Here is a 19082-nt window from a genome sequence, read left to right on the forward strand (position 1 = left end):
TTATCAAGGGCAGGTATTGCGTACACCTGGATTTCAAAGGTACGCACAGCTTCATAAATCAGGCGGTGAGAGGAGTGTAAGCATAATCTTTCGCCAACATATACGCCCGTTTCTACGCAAGAATGATAAATGAGGGCCACTATGCTAATTTTTTGAGAAGGACCTGTATATATAGACTACCGTTCAAAAGTTTGGGGTCGGTACGATTTTAAATACTTTTAAAAGAATTCTCTTCTGCTAACCATGGCTGCGCTTATTTGATTAAAAATACAACAAAAATCAGTTATAGTATTAAATATTATTCCAGTGTAAATCAGCTGTTTTCTGTGTGAATATATAGTAAAGTGTAATTTATTCCTGTGATCAAAGCTGAATTTTCAGCATCACCAGTGTCAGTGTCTTCAGTGTCAAATGATCCTTCACAAATCAGTATAATATGAGGATTTGATGCTCAAGAAACATTTATTATTATTATCAATGTTGAAACAGTTGTTGGTCTGTCAGTTGTACAGTTTTTGTTTTTTTTAGGATTCTTTGATGAATAGGAAGTTCAAAAGACTTTTGTAACATTATAAATGTCTTTACTGTCACTTTCGATCAAATTAATTATTCCTTGATAAATAAAAGTATTGATTTCTTTCCTCCAAAAAATAAAATTCTCACTGACCCCAAACTTTTGAACGGTAGTATATATATATATATATATATATATATATATATATGTATGTATGTATGTATGTATGTATGTATGTATGCATGTATGCATGTATGTGTGTGTGTGTGTGTGTATATACATACACACATTTATTTTTATTTGAATTATCAATTCATAAAATCATTTGACTGAATTATAAATAATTATAATTCATATATAATATAAAATATATAATAATGGACAATTTTGTCTACATTTTTTCTCACTATGAACTGCTTTAATTTGGAGCTAGAGATACAGTGGGAGTGGCTTTAATGCATCAGATACTATATGTCGCTTTGCTGTAGCTGATTGGTCCAGGTTTGGTTTGTGATCTCTAAACCCTCCGGAGCAGGTTAGCCATGTAGCGCAAGTTATCATGGCAGTGAACAGGTAAAAACTTATTGAGCCCGAAAAAACGGAGTTTACTCAAACTTACCTTTGTAGGAACTGAAACCAGCTTCGTGCAACAGGCCTAAGAACTGTTAACCGCTCTTTTGTTTTTAGTGCTAGTTAGTGGAATGCACAGCAACATCAAACCACAATTAGTTCTGGTAATGAGATGAATGATCAGCTAATTAGTGAAGACCCACACAATGCCAACATGATTCTTGAAATCGAAGGATTAGGCAAAGCAATAATGCTTCCAAACAAACTCCATCAGAGTTGAACGTGAGTTTAGGAAAAACTAAGCACATCTTCTAAATTCTAAATTAATAAGCCTATTTATTCGCAATCAAGACATAATTGCATTTCATGAGCAAAACAAAGTGGTTAGGACCAGTTGGATGTACATAAGCACAAATATTAGAGCACCACTGCAGACACACTGTATACGAAACACTCTCTAAAACTCTGACCTCTGGTTTGATCTCTGTGGTGGCACTGCAGCTAGCCGTGAGGCATCTGAAAAGGTGAGCCATGACTTCCTAGCATTTGGGGTCACCATAGTGGCCACCCTGGGGCCCGAGGGCTTTGAAGGGATTGCAAAGTTCACGGGGGCCATAGAGGTTACAGAGCGAAATCTGCGACTCGCTAGGTCATCCTGGACAAGGTCTGGCTCAGGGTGGTCCGTGTCAGAGTCACTGTCACTCTGGTAACTGCTTGCCCATTGGAGGAAGGCAGAAGCAGGTGGGAGGTTGTGGCATAAGCCCCGCCCACTTTCGCTACAGCCAAAACATGAGGTGGAGAGACTAAGAAAACCACCTCGAATTACACGGAGAAAAGGTGTGCTAGACAAAACCTTTTACAGTTAACTGAGAGAAGAATTTTATATGCACATTTTTTAATTATTATAGCAAGAGTATATACATGTTTAATGGAAAGAAATTTGAAATTCAGGCCATTTTAAAGGTGCAGTAAGCATTATTGAAAATTGAAGTCAAGACCCAAACAATTGTGTGATTAAAAAAAAAAAGGAAAAATATTCAAGGGGTCATATAATGGTACATGCACTTTTACAAGTTGATTGTACTGAAATGTGTGTTGGCAGTGCCTGTACACAACCATCATAAAATGATTAAAACAAAAACACTGGATGGATTTTTATCTCCTTATATGTTTTCCCGTCTCAAGTCAAGCCGTTCGACCTTGTGACGTCACACGCTCGGAAGCCCCTCCCACGATTGTTGATTGACAACTCGTGAGCGAGCTGTCAATCATAGTCTGCGCGGACCGGCACGGTCATTGTTGATATGCTGGAGCACTGTCTATGAGCAGAATGGCGTCTAAGCGATTGTGGTGTTCTGTTCTTGGGTGTAATAACGAACACAGCAGTCATTTTAATGTTCCTAAATCCGAACCGCTGAAGACGCAGTGGCTGAGTTTGTTTTCGAAGGTAATATTCCCCACGAGCAACGTCAATGCTCTCATGTTTGCGCGAATCATTTCTCACCAGACTGCTTATAAACGAGGATCAGTATAAAGCTGGTTTTGCTAAGAAACTGCTCATGAAAAAAGGATCTGTACCAGCTATTCGTGTTCCTGCTGAACCTCTAGAACAACTGAAGTGAGTAACGTTTTATTAAACTTTATATTAATATTTATATTAATCTTTGCAAATCGCTAGCTGCACGCTTCACAATGAATGCGTCTAGGTTTACACTTAGGGTACATTATGGCATGTTTTCTATGTATGATGTTCTCAATATAATTCATAATCCCACATTTATACTGAACAACGCGTTATGGTTATTGTGTTATTGTGTTACAAACGGTGTACGCACAGAACAGAGGGGCAGGGTGAGCAAAGCTCATTATAATTTAAAATCATATGCACTGAAACGGCGTGCTGAAAACAGAGCTGTTTTTGACCAAGTAAAATAAGTGTTTTCTTACAATACTAATGAGAATTTGTAATTAAAGTATATTACAAACTTTTAATTTAGACCCTAAAGAATCATACTAGCTTGTACAAAAATGGCATTATATGACCCCTTTAAAGTATTTTAAATGATATTCAATGTTCTGATGATTAAATTAAAATTAATAGGAATGTATTACAGTTTTTTACTATTAGCAAAAAATAAATAAATTCATTGTTAAATTATGCAAGATATTTAAGATTCTTTACAGCCTTTTTGGAAATTTAGATGAGTGAATTTAGAACATTTTTAAACTTAAGAACCCACTGACACCCTGCTGAATATCTGTTATAAGCTTAGCAAAATTTGTCATTCAACATTTTTATGCGGAGTCAGTTTCTGAAGCGAAAGTGAGCCAGAATAGAGTTTCATACCTGGTGAGGTGGCCTGCATAACTCCTGTCTCCCTGCTGGTATTCCTGTCTTTTCTTCCTCAGGGCAGATGGGACATGCACCCTTCCTCTGATGGGGGCATCACTTTTACTGCCTTCCGCCATCCTGAAGCAATGTTCAGCTTCTGCGTCACTAAAGCAACCTGGGTGAAGACCAGAGCAAAAAAGAAAAAGGATTCCATTGGGCGTAGTTAGGCTTGTGTTCAAACCAGACGGTCAAAATCAGGGTAGAACATTTAGAAATAAATGGCCATTTATGACTGCTTTTAATATAAGAATCTTACATTATAAGTGGACCTCAGAGAACTTTACATTTTAACTTTTAAGTATTTAACTTTCCAAATGTTTACTTATGCTTGTTTATTGTCCTTTATTTTATTTGTTTACTTATTTGAGAAATATTTGCAGGCTATGATGCCACCATCTTAAATTTAATGTGTTATTATTAAACATGTTTTAAATAAAAGTGTGTTAAATAGCATATTAGCTTTTCTGTGGTACCGATATTAATATCAATTGTGAAATTATGCATTGTGAAATTTCACGGCTATTGCGATCAACTGACATTATCATCATGACAGCGCTAGAGCACCAAACAGCCTTCCGTGCAGTAATGCAGTCTCTCAGGCACAAGCCTGCCTTCATTTGGCAGCAGCTCTGTGCATTACCAAATGGGTGTGGAACGTTTGGGAATGTCACACTTACGTGAATGGATGGGGCGAAGGGACAAGGTCTAGGCACTGAACTTTCATTACCAAGTGTTTGAGAGATGCAATATCGAAGTCACAAAGTAAACAAGACACTGTGATTTTCGTGATAAAATTTGGAAATATTTAAGCATCTGTATGGACCATCATGCCCTGAAGTAAATGTTTGATGATTTTGCTCATTTGAGATTAAGAAACCATGGCTACATTTGCATGCAACCTAATAATCTGTTAATAATCGGATCGATTGCTCAGACGGACTGAAAAGCCTTCATGTAAATACCTCAATCAATCCAACTGAGCTTGATCCGAATGGAATTCCCATCAGATTAAAACTGGTTGTGTAGATCTTGTGTAAATGTGTAGAAAATGTGTTAAATATGAAAATATGTAAACCTCTGACTCCAACTACTCTCTCAAATTCAGTGTCATGGTGTACGTTAATCTCATGTGAATATTCACTTTTTTTTTTCTTATGAAACGGTCAATGGAAGAGACTAAATTTGTGCAAAAAATTGCTAAAAGGGATGTCTGATTTTTTTTTTTGATATCGCAGTTAGTTCCAGTGAAATTCTCATGCGTTCCCTGTTTTTGACTGATGGACTACATATGCACAGAAATTGAGTTTGAAATGGATGTAATGGCTACAAACAACCATTTTAAATTAGAGCGCAAAGTTTAGGGTGCGCAAACTACCGTTCAAAAGTTGTGGGTTGATATGATTTTTAAATGTTTTTAAAAAGAAGTCTTTTATGCTTACCAAATCTGCATTTATTTGATCAAAATACATACAAAAATAAACAGTAAAAAAAGTTAAATATTATTATCTAAAATAACGGTTTTCTATTTTAACACATTTAACAATGTAATTTATTCCTGTGATAGCAAAGCTGAATTTTCCGCATCATTACTCAAGTCTTCAGTGTCACATGATCCTTCAGAAATCATTCTAATATGCTGATTTGATAAGAAATGTTTCTTGAGCGTCAATGTTGAAAGCAGTTGTACTTAATCGTTTTTGTGGAAACTGTTCAAAGTTTTATTTCAGGATTCTTTGAATAGAAAGTTGTTGTTTTTTTAAATATTTTTTTTTAACAATGTAAAAGTATTTACTGTTACATTTAATCAATTGAATTAATCTTTGCTGAATAAAATAAATCTAGTGTTTTTTAAATCTAGTGCATGAACTTTACTTCCAGTCCCTGAAACGTGATTGGATTCATTTGGAATTAAACATACAAGTTCTGCAAAGTTCTCACTGTGATGACCAGATTAAAAAGAGCACACTAGTACAATACAAAGGAATAATAATTAAATATCCGTAAAGATTTCATTATTTACATATCCACAATAAAGTTTCTCTCCAAAAAAACAATTGTAATTGGTTTCAAAAGGAATGATTAATTTAACAGACAGACGCATACTGCCCAGTCTTACCTTCACTGCCGGCTCTGATGGTGCCGTCTGAAGCCACACTGAGTGGGCGAAACTCCACTGAGTCCAGGCTCTCGACTGAGTCCTCCCTCCTGTAGCCTGACTGCTTCAGACTTAACAGATCCTCCCTGTCAGAAAACCAGCCCTCCACGTACCCACTGTCCCTCACACTGGACTTGGACTGCACAGACTCCTCCAGAGCCTGGTAGAAGGTGAACAAAGATCAGAAAACTTCAGAGTGGGGTGGAAAGGCAAATAAGTGAGTTTTAGTGAACAGACTTGAGCTCCAGTGGACTTTTACAGTAGTTTTTCCGTTTCGCTGACTGAAGAAATTACCTACACACTGAGCAATATGTCAGTCAGTGCGCTGATAATTATTATGCGAGGACCGACAACACAGACTTACGCCTGAGTGAATCATTTTATCAGCGGCCAAAATGCATGGGGAGTTCTGGACCTGCATGACGTCCTTAGTGAGAACACAAAACGCATGAGTAACGTAATGAATCTGAGGGGCTTATTTGACTTATGGATTTGTTACAATGCATAAACACTTGATCGGATGAGATTCAATGCAAACACTTGATATAGTCGAAATTGTAAAAACTATGTGAAATGTTTTAATTAAACAAGAGGCATTTTAAGCTCTTTACAAATCAAATTGACAATTTATCGTTTGCACAACTACTCTCAGACTTACTGTACATCCTTGTTTATTTTATAAATATGTTGTATAATAATTAGGGCTGTCAATTTAGCGTGAAAATTACCTATAAAGCCAGAGCAGAACTGTTGTGCGTCTCCGTCAAAGACACAGCGGTATTTTTTTGAATCAGCGTTTTCGAATCAATTGGGTGAACCAATGATTCAATGGCCTATTCATAAAGATGGCCATTAGATGTGTATTACTTAGAGCAGCGCTGCGCAGACTGATCAAAGTACAGCGAGAGCAGACGGCTCTGTGTGCTTTCGAATCGCTCTCTACTCTGATGTCATACACCGATCGATCCGCCCAACGCTGCTTCAAGCCGAACACACCTATTTACTACATTCCTGAATGAATCAGCCATTTGAACGAATGACTCAATTTACTGTACACATTTTCTGCCAAATACTGGCAATTTTAGTGTCATAAGAAGAGTATCACTTCATTAAAAAAAAAAAAATCATATTTTGGGGATAGTTTACCATTCTATTTACATTTACTCTTGTGTCGTTTCAAACCTGTATGAGTTTTTTTTTTTTTTTTTTTTTTTTTTATGGAACATAGAAGAAATAGCATTTCTATATGCTATATATATACAGATACTACCAATACAGATAATAGCTTCTAAAAAAACAATCATGGCCCTTGATAAATCTAATAAATTCTATGTTGGATCAAATAAAATACTTATTTCTAAAACTACTTTTTGTGATGTCTATTTGATGCCCTTTACACAATAATGACTTTAAATGATCTTTTGGGGGTAATTACTCAGCCAAATTTGATGTGATTAATTAATCGGCACACCATGTAATTAATTAGATTAGAAATGTTAATCGGTTCACAGCCATAATAATAATAATAATAATCATATAAAATTAAAATAGTTTATAAATATTTTATATAATTTTATAAATTAAAAATAAAATGAAAACAAAACAAAATAAATAAAAGGCAATAACATAAAATTGACAATGTCTACAGAGCCCCTCAAGGGACATGGTGGTGGAAAAGTAATAAGTCAATGCTTTTGCGTTCACTTGCAAATCCTTTGTTCCCTCGCAAAAAAAAAAAAAACGTTTGCGTTCGCTCTCAAAACTTTTGAATTCTTTGTGCGCGAACACAAAGTTTCTCAGGGAACGCAAACACGTTGACAAATAATTTTTCCTCCCATCTCATATTTATTTCCACCACCATATCCCTTTAGGGGCTCTGTACATTTTTAATTAATAAAATGCAACAACTCAAACTTACAATGCACTTACTTTAAAAGAAAATGAAAAAAGGAACATTAAAAATGCAAAAAAAGTAAACGGAAATACCTTAGATAATGCTATGCCCAGCAAACCTTCAAGGGCTTTTAGGTTCAACTGTGGTCCAGTGTAAAACGGATCAGACTGGGCCTTCCTCCCCAACCAGTATATAGTGATCAAAACCTGTATGTAGAGAGAGTGAGTGAATGAGCACACAAATGAGGACAAAATATTTTAAAACAAAGATGAAAACTAACTTTTTTTAACATTTAAAGATTAGTTTATAGCTTATATCAGTTTCCACAACTTAAGTTTTAACATGATACGAGCCCAAAGCAAAGCATCTGAGAATTTAGTGTTGTGCATGCTTGCGTGTGGCATGAATGGCTTCTGTGTCCCAGTTTCATTTCTGTTCCCATCTAGAAAACCATGACCGTTTGCGCGCACACACACAAACACAGGGTGGCAACAGGGTAGGAATGTGGCACACGTACAAGACAATGAAGACAACAGTGGGCTCTGTAGTGCCTTCTGGACCTCTAAGATCATTAGAACTACTCTAATAAGGAATCAAATACAAATACAAGATCATTTTCAACATTTGAAATATGTCTGTCTGCGCATAATATTACCAATGAAATAAAGATGCAGAGCAGATGGGTACACCCAGTTCCAATATCTTACATGCATTATTGTCATCAGTACCAACTTAAATGAAGACACTTGTTAGTCAGCAATCCCTAATCCAAATAGTGCATGCAAAGCAGTATATGTGGCTTTAAATGTCCACTTTTAAATGATACCGCATTGAGAATACCACAGGAGACTGTAATGAGATAAAACTACAAATCAACTTGTTTGGTATGCAAACTAAAGAGTCAAAGGCCGCGTTCAGTGTCTATGCAAACACAAGCCATGCATAGACACTTGATTCATCGTTAAGTTCACGGTTAATACCAAGCTTTGAATAGCAGGAGAAAAAAAAAAACTTACGTTTTTCAGTCTCCTGCACGTCTCTTCACGTCTAAGCAGAAGGAGAGAAGGAGGTTAAATGCAATGAGTGTTCACTGTCAGACACACAGATCAGTTCCAGCTTACACTAACAGTACCGGGAACTAAATCCCCCCCATACCCTCCAATAAAATTAAGTCACTGCTATAAATGGACCTCAACTACATACCGCATAAGCTTTACTGTAAATCACTAATCACGTACACTGATTTTTATTTACAATAACCATTATGCACAATGAAGACAACCAGCAAGTGTTCAAAAGAACCCGTAACCTATCTGACAGTGGAACATACTTGTTCCCACAGCGTGCTGACACTGGACATGTGAGCCATCTGTTTGTCACTATGGACTAGCAAACATGCATTTGCAGAGGAATGCATCTAAACACCCGACGCTCATTACACAGTGTAGCATTATCTTAAAAATAAGTCAGACGAGCTATAAGAAACAGCACTTGATCTGAGGTTATTAAGTGAAAGTGTTTATGTTATTTCATTTAAGCCCTAAAACAACATGACCGCGAGAAAGCATGCAAGTTAAAAATAGCAGTCAGATCCACTATAGCTTCACCATAGCATTTGGTTTGAAGGGACAGTCATTTGGGGCTAAATTTAGAGGTCGCCGTGCCTCATCTCCACCCTCTCCCCTCCACAAGACCAATAGTGGGGACATGAAGCTCTCAGCAGGGTGGACGACAAGATTTATTGTTCAGGGCTAGGGTCGGGACCTTAAAAGAATTAGGCTGTGTGATGAAATACACAGCTCAAGAGTTGGGAATTAAATTAGTTATAGGAAATACCTTGAAAATACCTTTTTGTATTGATAAGGATAGTAGAGAAATTGGGTGCCAGGGCCTCATGACTAAACAGTATTTAAATCAATAAATTATTGTTAGTAAATTATAATAATCTAATCTAAATACAAATTCAAATGATGAAAAAATACCATCAAGATGTGAACTAAAACCATATTTCTCCCATATAGAAGGCATTAGAGTCAAAATGGATGAGAAGCACTGTGGTAGAGAGAGGACAGTTTGGTAGTTTTGAACCCCTTCTCTTCAACCACCTGTCATACAAAGACCATTTTCACATTTCAATAAGCTCAATCGCAATTTAATCAAAAGTGAAATAAGCTATGAACATCTCATGTTGGCTGTAAAGTTTATGCTCCATGTATATTTTATCAAGCTCTGATCTTAAAGAGATATATCACCCAAAAATGAAAATAAGTCATTTACTCAGCCTCGTGTCATTCCAAAACCATAAGGCTTTAGTTAATCTTCAAAATTTTGTATTCACATAAAACTGCACATAAAGCGCATGACATTTGGTAAACTCACACATGCATTTTTGAGCTTCCGTGTTTACCAAATGTGATGTGTTCGGTGTGCCACTCATTGTTTAGATGTAACTAAATAAAACCTTTACAATCATATCCATCTCTTCACAAGACTCATTTTACGATACCTTTATGACCTTTTTGGATCTTTTAAGTTTCAATGGAAGAACAGAAACCTCTCAGGTTTCATTAAAAGTATCTTAATTTGTGATTAAAGTGACTAGTCTTTGAAACGACAGTAATTGAATAAATGACAGAATTCCATTTTTGGGTGAACTAACCATTTATTAGTGACAGATCATCCGTCAAAACATCATGTCTGACTGTTCCGCCATTTAGATGTCATCATTCAAAATACATTTTCATGAAGCAGCTTGACTAAAACATAGGTCTTGGTTGGTCAGGTATTATTGTTTGAGTTTGATGTTGGACAGATAATGTGTGACAGGACTCATCCAGCCTTTCATTTGGTATGGAAATGTAATCGGACTGCAAACACTATTCAAATGAACCCTCTTCCTGCAATCACATGGAAGACTTACTTCTTTCTTTATACTCACACAAACCCCAAAGGCGGTAATAAAGTTTAAATACAGATAGGTTTGCATCAGATATTTAAGGATAATTTAATTAGGCAAATATAATGCAAGAGAGACATTAGAAGGCACAGGCAGCAAATCCAGCCATCTCAGTTCATAACAGTTACAGGTCTTACATTGCAATGAAACGCAACAAACAAACCAGAAATAAGAATTTGCAGTTTCACTTCTCTCTGCTCACCTGACAGTCACACGTGTGGACACATCTTGCAGGTCTCCAGGATGGAAGAGCTGTGCTTCATTGAGCCCTAGTTTCTCACAAGCCTTGAGAAACACATTCACGTTATCCTGAAGAGAAACCAGCATTGACTATTGCAGATAGGGTAAACGAAAAGTTAAACGTCATCCTCAAATATTAAGCAGCCAGTAAAAAAAAAAAAAAGTGGAGATGCTACAAGGTAGGGAAGCTTGGAAGATGAAGCTCCGCTGAGAATTGACTAGTACAAGAGATGGACAAGTTGAACAGAAAAGGGGTGGGAACTGAAGGAGACAGTTGTCAGGTGCTGTCCAACACACTCACAGCGTTTATAAATGGAAACCTCAGGTCTCATGGGAAAAATGTCTTGGCATATGCACAATGTTAGACAAGTACTGTATAACTGAATTGTTTGATGAAAAAAAAAATATTACATTGGAGACTAAATGGTTGACTAAATCTTAATTCTATAACTAAATAAATATATTTTTGATGTCATTTAAAATATGCTCACCAAGCCTGCAATAGGGGTGGATAGCCTGTTAAGTCGTTTGATGATGCCTGGCTTCAGTTTGTTGATCAGACTGAAAATAGATGGAATATACAAAATAAATAAATAAATAAATAAATAGTATAAATTTGCTTATTTTAGATAAACCTTGAAATTTTGCAAAATCACCCATTGCCATGTTCAAAGAAATAAAAATCATAGAAAAAGCACTTACTCGCACAGAAGGACTCCATCCTCCAAGGCCACTCGAAAGGTTTTGCTTCCAAAACGCTTGTTGGTAACTTCCTGTTAAGGAAAAAAAACCAAACAGATCCCAGGCACAAATCAGGACTATATACAGGTACAAATCCTGATGATGCATAGATCTTGAAACATGAATCATTTGTTTCGGTCAATAATCGATTTAAAATGCTAAGAATCAAATTAATCACGATTAGAAATGAAAAATTAAAGACTGTAGCATTTTTTTTTAAAATGAAAATAAGAAAGAACCTCACATCATGCAGAAACTTACATCTAACAATGGTAAAAAGGCGCTTTTTGCCCCACTCTCGGAGGTCGCTGTGTAATTCACACCCCGACTAAAGACAGGCACACACTTAACGACTGTAAGGACGATTACGAATGTAATTTGATACTTACGACTGATCATGCCCAAACGCACCGAGTCAGAGACAGTTGTTTAAAATCTGCTCCAGTCATTGGAAACAGTTCAGTCTTAGAATGTTTCAGCTGGTCGTTAAGTTTGTCCCCGGTGTATATGACACATTAGGGGAAGCATTTAAACAATCTTATGAATGCACTTAAATGTAGTATTGAATCGTTAATCGAATCACATCGAATTTGATTGTGAATCGCCTTGAATCGATTCGTTCTAAATTTGCAAAAACCTATGAAGTGAATCGAATCGATTTGCTGTCTACCCAAAAATTCACAGCCATAACACACACACTTCCTAAATCTGTCAATTTAATGCCAACAAATACATAAAAACATTAATATTGTGAAACACATATGAATTGGCCTTTATGCCCATCAAGTCTGCATGTATTTGATAATGACAATAATTTTACATTTTGTTGTATATATATATACACACACTCACCTAAAGGATTATTAGGAACATCATACTAATACTGTGTTTGACCCCCTTTCGCCTTCAGAACTGCCTTAATTCTTGGTGGCATTGATTCAACAAGGTGCTGAAAGCATTCTTTAGAAATGTCGGCCCATATTGATAGGATAGCATCTTGCAGTTGATGGAGATTTGTGGGATGCACATCCAGGGCACGAAGCTCCCGTTCCACCACATCCCAAAGATGCTCTATTGGGTTGAGATCTGGTGACTGTGGGGGCCATTTTAGTACAGTGAACTCATTGTCATGTTCAAGAAACCAATTTGAAATGATTTGAGCTTTGTGACATGGTGCATTATCCTGCTGGAAGTAGCCATCAGAGGATGGGTACATGGTGGCCATAAAGGGATGGACATGGTCAGAAACAATGCTCAGGTAGGCCGTGGCATTTAAACGATGTCCAATTGGTACTAAGGGGCCTAAAGTGTGCCAAGAAAACATCCCCCACACCATTACACCACCAGCCTGCACAGTGGTAACAAGGCATGATGGATCCATGTTCTCATTCTGTTAATGCCAAATTCTGACTCTATGATCTGAATGTCTCAACAGAAATCAAGACTCATCAGACCAGGCAACATTTTTCCAGTCTTCAACTGTCCAATTTTGGTGAGCTCTTGCAAATTGTAGCCTCTTTTTCCTATTTGTAGTGGAGATGAGTGGTACCCGGTGGGGTCTTCTGCTGTTGTAGCCCATCCGCCTCAAGGTTGTGCGTGTTGTGGCTTCACAAATGCTTTGCTGCATACCTCGGTTGTAACGTGGTTATTTCAGTCAAAGTTGCTCTTCTATCAGCTTGAATCAGTCGGCCCATTCTCCTCTGACCTCTAGCATCAAGGCATTTTCGCCCACAGGACTGCCGCATACTGGATGTTTTTCCCTTTTCACACCATTCTTTGTAAACCCTAGAAATGGTTGTGCGTGAAAATCCCAGTAACTGAGCAGATTGTGAAATACTCAGACCGGCCCGTCTGGCACCAACAACCATGCCACGCTCAAAATTGCTTAAATCACCTTTCTTTCCCATTCTGACATTCAGTTTGGAGTTCAGGAGATTGTCTTGACCAGGACCACACCCCTAAATGCATTGAAGCAACTTCCATGTGATTGGTTGATTAGATAATTGCATTAATGAGAAATTGAACAGGTGTTCCTAATAATCCTTTAGGTGAGTGTGTATATATATATCTATATATCTATATATCTATATATCTATATATCTATATATCTATATATCTATATATCTATATATCTATATATATATATATATATATATATATATATATATATATATATTTGGTGCATGTCCGCTGACAGGAAACTACAGGCCCTCTGAAAAACACATCATGCTATTTTCACTCCAACCAAATATATTCCAACCAGAGTATGGTCTTCACTCATCACATGCAACACAATAGTACACCAAATAATTTTACTGCCATTAAGCAAGCAAAACAAACTGTGAGCAAATTCAACAAGAGTCCTATGATTTATAAGAAGAAAAACACCACTATCTCCACTGCGAACCTTCAACATCACGGTCACAAATCAATCCATGCCATCACTGCCATAAAGTTAGGCAGCTCTGTAACCAAAACCACACTTTCATTTCGTGTTGTATCTGTTCTATTCAAATCGGTCTTACCAGCCACACATATAGTAAATGTGCACTCAAACAGGGCCTCAGACCCTCCCACACAGCGCATCATGTTTGGAGACTGAGGTGCCCAAGCAAGCAGGCTCCTGACTGTACAAGTAATGTGGAGGAGTGGGCATTTGGCACGCAGAATGTTGCAAACAGCTCAGGGGTCCTTTGTGTTCAGAATCAGATTGAGATGCACTGAAGCATCCATGCTTGCCCTGGTGCCTGCCCAATTCTGCATCCTGATCATCAGCGTGTTTGGACACATGGAATGTACTCCATCAATAGCTGCTTGTGTAAGGTCTACATCAAAAGAGATCTGAGAGAGCCAAAGCAGAACCTGCAAGATCTAACAACCACTCACAATTCCAGTATTCTATCCCAGTTTATACATTTGCAAATATATTTAATAATGTAGAGAAGTATTAGTTTCCTAGATTTACGTTTGAATCGCATGCAACAAAATGCAAGCATAAAAAAGCACCAGCATTCTAGATGGCAGAGGAGCGGAGCTGCAGGTCTTCAGGAAATGGTGGTTAGATCTCAGAGGTGAGACTTCAATGCAGGCTGTTGAAAACAAGAACACATTCCCCATGCAAAGCTAAACACTAACAAAAAAGTACCAATGCACTACCATGTTTTCTGGACATACACTATACCATTCAAAAGTTTGTCACTGGTCAGTAAGAATTTTTTTTTTTAAAGTATTTACAACTTTTATTTAGTAAGAATGCATTCAATTGATTACTAGTGACAGTAAAGACTTTTTACATTGCAACAAAAATATATATATTTTAAATAAAACTCTTTGAACGTTCTATTCATAAAGCTATCCTGAAAAAAGTATCACTGTTTCCATAAAAATTAAGTAGCAAAACTTTAATATTTGTAACAATAAGAAACGTTTCTTGAGCATCAAATCAGATTTCTAAAGGATCATGTGACACTGAAGTAATGATGTTGCAAATTCAGCTGTGCCATCACAGGAATATTTTATAGTAGTATTATATTTTATACACATACATTTTATATATATATATATATATATATATATATATATACACTCACCGGCCACTTTATTAGGTACCCCATGCTAGTAACGGGTTGGACCCCCTTTTGCCTTCAGAACTGCCTCAATTCTTCGTGGCATAGATTCAACAAGGTGCTGGAAGCATTCCTCAGGGAGTTTGGTCCATATTGACATGATGGCATCACACAGTTGCCGCAGATTTGTCGGCTGCACATCCATGATGCGAATCTCCCTTTCCACCACATCCCAAAGATGCTCTATTGGGTTGAGATCTGGTGACTGTGGAGGCCATTTTAGTACAGTGAACTCATTGTCATGTTCAAGAAACCAATTTGAAATGATTAGAGCTTTGTGACATGGTGGAAGTAGCCATCAGAGGATGGGTACATGGTGGCCATAAAGGGATGGACATGGTCAGAAACAATGCTCAGGTAGGCCGTGGCATTTAAACGATGCCCAATTGGCACTAAGGGGCCTAAAGTGTGCCAGGAAAACATCCCCCACACCATTACACCACCACCACCAGCCTGCACAGTGGTAACAAGGCATGATGGTTCCATGTTCTCATTCTGTTTACGCCAAATTCTGACTCTAACATCTGAATGTCTCAACAGAAATCGAGACTCATCAGACCAGGCAACATTTTTCCAGTCTTCAACTGTTCAATTTTGGTGAGCTCTTGCAAATTGTAGCCTCTTTTTCCTATTTGTAGTGGAGATGAGTGGTACCCGGTGGGGTCTTCTGCTGTTGTAGCCCATCCGCCTCAAGGTTGTGCGTGTTGTGGCTTCACAAATGCTTTGCTGCATACCTCGGTTGTAACGAGTGGTTATTTCAGTCACTGTTGCCCTTCTATCAGCTCGAACCAGTCTGGCCATTCTCCTCTGACCTCTGGCATCAACAAGGCATTTCCGCCCACAGAACTGCCGCTCACTGGATGTTTTTTCTTTTTCGGACCATTCTCTGTAAACCCTAGAGATGGTTGTGCGTGAAAATCCCAGTAGATTAGCAGTTTCTGAAATACTCAGACCAGCCCTTCTGGCACCAACAATCATGCCACGTTCAAAGTCACTCAAATCAACTTTCTTCCCCATACTGATGCTTGGTTTGAACTGCAGGAGATTGTCTTGACCATGTCTACATGCCTAAATGCACTGAGTTGCCGCCATGTGATTGGCTGCTTAGAAATTAAGTGTTAACGAGCAGTTGGACAGGTGTACCTAATAAAGTGGCCGGTGAGTGTATATATATATATATATATATATATATATATATATATATATATATATATATATATATATATATATATATATATATAGAGAGAGAGAGAGAGAGAGAGAGAGAGAGAGAGAGAGAGAGAGAGAGAGAGAGAGAGAGAGAGAGAGAGAGAGAGAGAGAGAGAGAGAGAGAGAGAGAGAGAGAGAGAGAGAGAGAGAGAGAGAGAGAGAGAGAGAGAGAGAGAGAGTATGTGTATATGTAACACACAGTTATATTAAATTGTAATATTACTGGTTTAAAGTATTTTTATCAAATAAATGCAGCCTTGGTAAACAAGGGATTGCAATCAAAAATATTAAAAAATAATAATTCCAATCCCAAACTTTTGAACGATAGTGTACGTATACAATTGGAAAAAACGATTTCTTTAAAGTTTCATATAAATACCATAGTACTTAAATGTATTTTATAGAACTAAATAAATACTATACCATCAAGCATCTGATACAATCACTGTTCTGTGCTAACTGTGATGGTACTTTATTATAAGGGGACCATGGTAAACATTTTATTGCTCAAAGTAATATCTTGCTGTGAACTAATAAAACCACCATGATGAAAAACAAACAAAGCATTACATCATTATTCAAAACAATCAATAGTTGAATAAAAGAAGACATATGGTATCTAGGTTTTTATGGAGCTGATGGCACTTGTCTACCTACTTTGCAAATGGTTCAGAACTGATCAAGTAAGACAACCACATATGGTAAAAGGCCATCGAAAGCTGCTTTGAAAACATCATGATGAATGTTATCTTGTCTAGTTTCCATTTAATTGGACCTCCTAAATAACGTTCAGGAAATAAAGCACACACACGTTCTTTGCATTCTGAAAAAATTCTTGCGTAATATAAACTAAGGGGTAAAGCTTCATTAATATCTGTCAGGTAAAATTGACTAATTGTTTACACATTAATAGTACTGGGGTTTCTGGGTGCCCATAAAACATGGTCAATCTTCTCAACAGAACATGAGCGTGAAAAGACCTACAGCCAGCAGTGCATTAGATGATGTCATTACCTCGAGCCATCTTTGTGCCTCCTGGAACGCGAGCTCACAGCTGACTGCAGACTGCTGACGCCACTCCATCCCCGCTCCAAATCACACCTGTGTGCATTTCACAATCAAAACTCATTTCAACACATTCACATCCAGATTATATGCAAGGACACAAAAATATTCATCCATACATTTATACCAATATTTACATTTATAATATTTAATCTTTATATACGTGTATATAAATAATAATAAAAAAAGATAAGCAAGTGTCAAGTTATTTCTATTTTCTTACAACACACATTGTTTCTGAAAAAAGCAGCAACATTAAAGATAGTTCAGGTTGATTTTAACAAATTAAGTGATTTTAAATGCTAAATATATATAATCAAAAGAAAAATAGCTGACATTCAACACTGCTTTTGAGTTTCAGTGTTGGAAGCATATAAAGCTATAGCTTAATATTAACTGTAAACATGTAAAACGGTTATTTATCACACAATCAATTTTGGTACAAATGGTGTAGGACAATTATAACTGAAATCACATTAGCAGTTTTGCAATATAATATAGATCTTCAAAAAATCTATTAACTTTTTAATATTACCCCTACAATTTAATTTCAACAGTCTAACTAGTATTGAAGTAGTTTTTAAATAACATTTAGTGTAAAAAAATAAAATAATAATTACCAGCGTCTAATCTAATAATCATTTGCTATTTAGGTCTACCAAAGGACAAATACACCAGAGAAAAGTAACGTCCACTGGAATGACTCTGAACAGGTTAAAATCAACTTCCATCACCATCTTCCAGGTTAGCAACCCCAAAATATGGTATGACTCATAATAGCACTGTGCACCTGTGGCACCCTGCAAGAGTCCCCATCCCAAACTTACCAGCAAGCCCCTGTTTTAATTATGTTTTCTGATTTCCTGAAACTACTCTTAAATTTCACTTCCCAGATGTCGACTCGAAAGCGCAAGGTGTTTTCCCCGCTACCCGAGCGCGTGCCTCCAACACAACTCTTTTAATCTGTTGCAAACATTCCGCTACAAATTGACACCTTGAACGCCAAGCAGCTCTCCTACCACCGAACTTGCTTGTTGCAAGCAGGAACAGAAATGTCGCCGTTCAGTGAATACAGGGGCGATAAGGGCACAGGACAGCTGCGTGTTTGCAGAGGCAAATGATTATGATGAGTTGTTTAAATATATGCCACGCCCCCTTCTGCCTCTTGATAAGAAGTGATGACATGGGTTCGCGAGCTGTGTCAACAACGACCAGCAGATGGCGACGAATAATCACTTCAACAACGTTGTCATGCTGTTGCACGCTATGAGGGCCACTTGAATTTTAACATTTTTATATTAAAAATAGCCCTTAATACTGTATGTTTTTATGCTAACACAGTCAATTAAATTATTTTAAGGCTCAAATATATATATATTTTTAAATAAAATTGACTGATGAACAAACATGACTTCACGCCCTCAGCTAATAAATATGTTTTGATAAACTTTACTATGGAAATCATAGCTTTTTACCATTTTAGATTCTATTTGGATATGAACACTGGAGCTGATTTATGTTTGGGGAACATTAGTCTAGCTAATCTATGGCCAGAGAAGGCATTAAAGTCACCATGAAACTGAAGTATCTTTTCTCCTTGTACAGTATATCCAAGTAAACGAACGGCTTCTCAAACAAAATAAAATGTAGGGCAGGACTTGACGTTTTCCAAGGGGAATTGAAATTTGCTATGCTACAGTAGGCTTGTTTGAGTTTAGCA

At 37.1% G+C, this 19082-nt stretch overlaps 1 protein-coding gene across 7 annotated transcripts in view; it reads right to left on the reverse strand.

Annotated features, from left to right (window-relative positions):
• lmo7b (LIM domain 7b) overlaps positions 1 to 18480 on the reverse strand; it is a 54074-nt gene extending 35594 nt beyond the window's left edge. For all 7 annotated transcript variants that reach the window (XM_056254443.1, XM_056254442.1, XM_056254438.1 and 4 more), the window contains exons 1-9: positions 18190 to 18480; positions 17312 to 17398; positions 11424 to 11494; positions 11213 to 11282; positions 10684 to 10790; positions 8542 to 8572; positions 7618 to 7731; positions 5593 to 5791; positions 3432 to 3591 (exon numbers count right to left, since the gene is read on the reverse strand). In XM_056254443.1, the coding sequence (XP_056110418.1) occupies positions 3432 to 3591; positions 5593 to 5791; positions 7618 to 7731; positions 8542 to 8572; positions 10684 to 10790; positions 11213 to 11282; positions 11424 to 11494; positions 17312 to 17380 (821 nt within the window). In that variant the 5' untranslated portion in view covers positions 17381 to 17398; positions 18190 to 18480. The remainder of the gene's footprint in view (positions 1 to 3431; positions 3592 to 5592; positions 5792 to 7617; positions 7732 to 8541; positions 8573 to 10683; positions 10791 to 11212; positions 11283 to 11423; positions 11495 to 17311; positions 17399 to 18189) is intronic.
• Positions 18481 to 19082: the final 602 nt, after the last annotated feature.

Source organism: Rhinichthys klamathensis, unplaced genomic scaffold, assembly GCF_029890125.1.
Source record: "Rhinichthys klamathensis goyatoka isolate OS25496 unplaced genomic scaffold, OSU_Roscu_1.1 h1tg000111l_1, whole genome shotgun sequence".
NCBI lineage: Eukaryota > Metazoa > Chordata > Actinopteri > Cypriniformes > Leuciscidae > Rhinichthys > Rhinichthys klamathensis.